Source organism: Notechis scutatus, chromosome Z, assembly GCF_049901735.1.
Source record: "Notechis scutatus isolate UNSWTSFEM ecotype Mainland chromosome Z, rNotScu1.2, whole genome shotgun sequence".
NCBI classification, from domain to species: Eukaryota; Metazoa; Chordata; class Lepidosauria; order Squamata; family Elapidae; genus Notechis; species Notechis scutatus.
In genome coordinates this window covers 2,134,001-2,139,514 of record NC_142025.1, presented here as the reverse complement: position 1 = coordinate 2,139,514, position 5,514 = coordinate 2,134,001, and the positions used below count along the sequence as shown (strand labels likewise).

General features: G+C 45.7%; 1 protein-coding gene across 1 annotated transcript in view; it reads right to left on the bottom strand.

Moving 5' to 3' along the window:
* Window positions 1-334: 334 nt before the first annotated feature.
* Window positions 335-5,514, bottom strand: part of MYL3 (myosin light chain 3) — a gene marked incomplete at its 5' end in the record, with an annotated part of 23,238 nt that continues 18,058 nt past the window's right edge. Inside the window, 2 exon segments of the mRNA XM_087947211.1 lie at window positions 335-675; window positions 4,401-4,437. Of these exon segments, the coding sequence (XP_087803337.1) occupies window positions 4,409-4,437 (29 nt within the window).

The following is a 5,514-nucleotide window of genomic DNA, read 5'->3' as shown; positions in this document are numbered from 1 at the left end:
TACCAGGATTATTTCCTATAGTGGTAAGGTAATCATGTATTATTACAGTAGTAAATGTAATAGATAGATGGAATATGGTTGAAATTATTAATAGAAGAAATGTTATTCATAGTAGTAAGCTATTCATTTAGTGCTACGAGCAGTAGATGTAATAGATATAGGTAGACTGTTACTATTGTCCCTAATTACAAGACTAATTACTCAGAGTACATTCATTTACTGGTACAGGTAGACCATGGATAGATAGGCCAGATAGATACAACAGAGAGGTTGTTTATAGTAATAAAGTGTTCTTTTGCTGCTAACAGGTAGACTTAATAGATACACGAGAGGGTCATATTCAGCACTTTTAATCGTTTCAAGGACCAATTTTCAGAGTAGTAAACAACTCATTCACTACTACAGGTAGCACAGGCAATGTGATTGCAAATTGTGTCCTGCAGAGAACTTAGATGTCGCAAAGTCCCCACGAAGAGTAGCGGAAGTCTTCCTCAGAGGCTGGGAAGATAACAATTTGCAAGTCGATGGCCGCAGAGGAGGCAGGCAGGGAGGACAGGAAAAGATAGTAGGGTTGGAGTGAGGAGTAACTAGGCGGAGTTTAAAATTTGGTTCCAGAAGGACAGAAGTCCATCTGAAGACATCCAAAACCTCCGTCACTTATGGAAGAAAACAATCCTGAAAGCCAAAAGAGAAAGAGTTAGCCCACATGCACCAGGTCGACTCTGCTCCACGTCTACTCCTTACTCTGCAATTCATGTTTACTCCACTTTCCTCACTTTCCCTACTCCTTGTTTACTCCACTCCCCGGAGTTCCACCACTCACTTCCAGGCAGTGGTGGGATTCAAAAACTTTTACTACTGGTTCCGTGACCCACGCCAAATTCTTGCTACCGGTTCGGTAGATCCGGTGTGAACCGGCTGAATACCACCACTGGTTCCAGGTATTTCCTAATCAACTGTGGTGGAAAAGGTTGTAGGTGCGACTCACTTAGCAGCTGATATTCTGGCCCTAATTGTGATTGAAGTTGAAGAACAAAAATCAGTATTTCTCAACCTTGGCGTGTTGAAGATGGATAAACTTCAACTCCCAGAATTCCCTAGCCAGAAGAGAGCGGAGGGGAGAGGGTTCAAGGAAGGAAAAGAAGGGAGGGAGGGAGGAAGGAGAGAGGAAAGGAAGGAAAAGGAAGAAAGGGAGGGAGGGAGGAGGGAGTGGGGAAAGAAGCAAAGGAAGAAAGAAAAGAAAAGAAGGAAAGAAAAGAAATAGAAGGAAGGAATGAAAGAGAGAGAGGGAGGGAGGGAAGGATGAAGGGAAGGAAGGAATAGAAATGGAAGAAGGGAAGGGAGGAAGATAGATGGTGGCAAGAGAGACGAGGAAAACAGTAAATGTACATTTTCTCAAAATTGCTCCCAGTCAGTACTTGAAAACACTTAAAACTTGGGAAAATGGCCAATTTCTTGCCTGGCGCCTTTCCAGGCACGGAGCCGGGTGAGCGCTTGACGGGGGCGGCGGCAGTGGGTGGTGTCCCGAAAATAGATTGGGGGGGGGCGGAGGAAGCAAATTGTTGCCTCTAATCTGGTTGTTGTGACCTGTGCAGAAAAACGGAGCCTGTGGGTGGGCTGAGCATCCCCGAACCTTTTGGCGAAGACACAACACGGACCCGCAAACAGAAAGCACAACCACAGGTCTTTCCTAAGCGCAGCTGGCACAGAAAGGACAGGACGGCTGTGGGTTCAAGGCAGAGGAGAGCCCTAAGTCCAGCCAGCCCCGCCCCCCCTCCAACTCCGCCCGGACTTAATTTCATGCACTTTAGTGTTGGGTTTTCACAGGGTCCGCAGGGTCAGCAGGGCAAAAAGGTCACCCAGAGGAAATCAAAACGTTTCTCATGTGAAATGGGAGGGGATAGGGGGTGGGCTTCAGTTGCATGGTTTCAGGAAAGGGGAGGGAAGGATGGAAGGAAAGAAGGAAGGAAAAGAGAGGAGGAGGAAGAAAGGGGGAAAGGAAAGACAGGGAGAAAAGAGAGAGAAGGACAGAGAAAGAAGGAGGGATGAAAGGAAGGAGAAGAGAGGGAAAAAGAAAGCGAAAAGGAAACAGGAGGGAAGAGAAGGAAAAGAAGGAAAGGAGAGAGGGAAGGAGGAAGGGAGGAAGAAAAGGGGAAGGAAGGGAGCAGGGAAGAAGTGAAGGCAGAAGAAAGAAAAGGAAAGAAAGGAGGAAGAAGGAACAGAAGAAGGAAGGAGAGAAGGAAGGAAGGGGGGGACACAGGAAGGAAAGGAAGGGGAGGGAAGGAGGGAGGGAAGGAGGAAAAGAGTGGAGGAAAGTTGAAAAGAGGAGAAAGAAGAACAGGGAAAGGAGGAAGGGAGGAAGGAAGAAAGAAAAGAAAGAAAGAGTGACGGAAGAAACGGGATGGAGAAGGGAAGGGAAGAAAAGAGAAAAAGAAGAAAGGAGGGAGGGAGGAAAGAAGTGAAGGGAGGGAGAAAAAGAAAGGAAGGAAAAAAGAAAGAGAAGGAGGGAAAGAAGGAAGAATTAACCCTGCATTTCACAGCCAATAAAGTGTCTGGCTGGTTGTTCATTTCATTCCTTCATTCCCTGGGACTTTGGGGGGATAGATAAGGACCCCAGTAAAAAAAAATAACAACTCCATCCCACCAATCTGAGCCCATCATAACTTGAGTCATTCCAGATTTGACTAAGCAAACAAGACCAGGAACTTGGAGGTGATAAATAAGCCAGAACAGACAAACAACCGGAACCGATAAAGTTGAGCTGTTTTCTCTCGTTTTTTATCTAGGGAGTGTAACCTACACATTTTCATTTTTGCAGGGAAAAACGCTGGCCAAACGTTTCCCAAGAGGGGAAAAAAAATAAATGTATATCAGCACAGATTATGAGTCATCTCAAGACTGGGGCAAAGAGTTTGCTGGTTGTTGACTTGCAAAAAAAGGGGGGGAAATAACACAAAATCCATCTTTAGCGTTTGGGATAGAAGAACGCAGCAATTGTCAATAAGGAAGATTTTGGGTTGCAAAAATTCTCTCTCCGTCTTCAATTTTTGAATGACCGTGGGTTTCTCTTAACAACCTCAGTGATTCAATGCAACACCCGTGGCCAAAAAAAGGCACAAAATCAGACGTGACTCACTTAGCAACTGCCTTGCTTAATGACAGACCTTCGGGCCATGGATTGTGGTCTGTAACTTGAGACTAGCCTGTGCCCACATTGTTGTTTTGAATCCGGAGATGTAAATTGTGTTGGGGGCATCTCACCCAAAGGGCAGTTATTGTGCAATGCGGGTAGTCCTCAACTTACAACAGTTCATTTAGTGACCGTTCCAAAGTTTCAGTTACAATGGCACTAAAAAAAAGGGATTTAAGGCCACTTTTCACACTTACAACCGTTGTAGCATCCCCATGTTCATCAAAATTCGGGCGCTTGGAAACTGACTCACATTTATGACTGTCGCAGTGTCTGGGGTGTGTGTCACGTGATCCCCTTTTGCGACCTTCTGATGAGCAAAGTAAATGGGGAAGGCAGGAGTCACTTAACAACCGTGTGACTCACTTAACAACCGCAGTGATTCGCTTAACAACTGTGGCAAGAAAGGTCGTAAAATAAGGCAAAGCTCATTTAGCAATGGAAGTTTTGGGCTCAGTTGTGATCGTAAGTCAAGGACAGCCTGTATATGATTTCAGTCTTGGATTCAAATTATTTCAGGATTTCTCTGAATTATCCCAAATTATTCATTTGGCTTCAGCTCCATTTTTAGGATTTAAATTTGCGCTTAACGTCAATTCAGGAGATTGTTGTAGCTGCAACGATGAAAAACGAGAACACAGGCAGTCCTCGACTTACAGCCACAATGGAGCCCAAGATTTCTGTTGTTAAGCGAGACATTTGTTAAGTGAGTTTTGCCCCGTTTTACCATCTTCCTTCCCAACCGTTGTTAAGTGAATCCCTGCAGTTGTTAAGTTAGTAACATGGTTGTTAAGCGAGTCTGGCTTCCTCCATTGACTCTGCTTGTCAGAAGGTCGCAAAAGGGGATCACATGACACCGGGCACACTGCCACTGTCATAAGTGTGAGTCAGTCACCAAGTGTCTCAGTTCTTGTCATGTAACCATGGGGATGCTGCAGTGGTTGTGTGAAAAACAGCCGTAAATCACATTTTTCAGTGCCGTTGTAACTTTGAACAGTCACTAAACGAACTGTTGTAAGTCGAGGACTTCCTGTATTTGACAGGGAAAGAAACGGCAGCAACAAACATGGTTTGTTTCTGAGCTATAAAGAGTGGAATGAGCTGCGTTATCTCAGCCTCAATCAGCTCTCAGGCCGAGACTGGAGGAAACATAGACAAAAGCCGCAAAAGGGAATCAATCGTAGGAGAATTAAGGTAACGATCCTCTTACCTGCCATTTTAACTTGCCATGATGTGTTTCACAAAGGCTAAAATAATTAAGGGGGGAAAGGGAGGGTGAATGTTTGCAAGAATGTCACTCTTCCGCACATTATCAATCCCCGAATATCCCAGATCCCTTCCAAATTTCTTATACCATCACTAGGAAACATGTTGTTCTCCATTGGGTCATTGTTTTGGAGATATTTGCTTAACTAAGCAGAGAAATAGAATGACTGGGAGCGACCTCTCTGGCTTCCTACTGGCTTCCCCAATGACTTTCCTCTCAGCTTCCCACAAGGAAAGCCATTGGGGAAGCCAGTAGGAAGCCAGAACATCAGAAATCTTCCCTTCCCTTCCTCTCTACCCTTCTCTTCCTTTTTCCTTCCGTTTGTCCATCCTTCTTTCCTTTCTGTTCCCCTCCCTGGCTCCCTCTTTTCTTTCCTTCCTTCTTTCCTTTCCCCTTCCTCCTTTCTTCTCTTCCTTCCTTCTGTCCCTCCTTCCCTATTCCTGTTTTCCTCTTTTCTTTCCATCTGTCCATTCTTCCTTCTTTCTGTCTCTTCGTTCCCCTCCCTCCCTTTCTCAGCTGTCCTTCCTTTCCTCTCCTCCCTTTTTCCCGCCTCCTTCCTCTTTCCTCCCTCCCTCACTCTTTTCCTTCCTTCTGTCCCTCCTTCCCTATTCCCGTTTTCCTCTTTTCTTTCCATCCGTCCATTCTTCCTTCTTTCTGTCTCTTCGTTCCCCTCCCACCCTTTCTCAGCTGTCCTTCCTTTCCTCTCCTCCTTTTCCCCCCTCCCTTCCTCTTTTCCTCCCTCCATCCCTCCCTTACCTAACTTCCCTTCCTAGCAGACAGGTAAGTAGCTGCTGCTAGGTTAGGGGAAGGGAGTGAGGGATTGCTAGACTGACTGGGAAATCGTCACGGAATGTTGCAAATGAAGGTTCACACGTGACCTAGAAGCCCAGCAGTGTTGAGTAGCCTTAAAGCAGCCGCACCTTCCCCAAATTTCTTTCTTTCTTTTTTTTTTTCCTGGTCCCCTGGGCTTCCAGACTTCAGGCCCATCCTGTCAATCACCCCTTTGAGGTATCTCGGTTCAAGAAGTACAACTATGCACCCTTTCGCCCAACCAAAG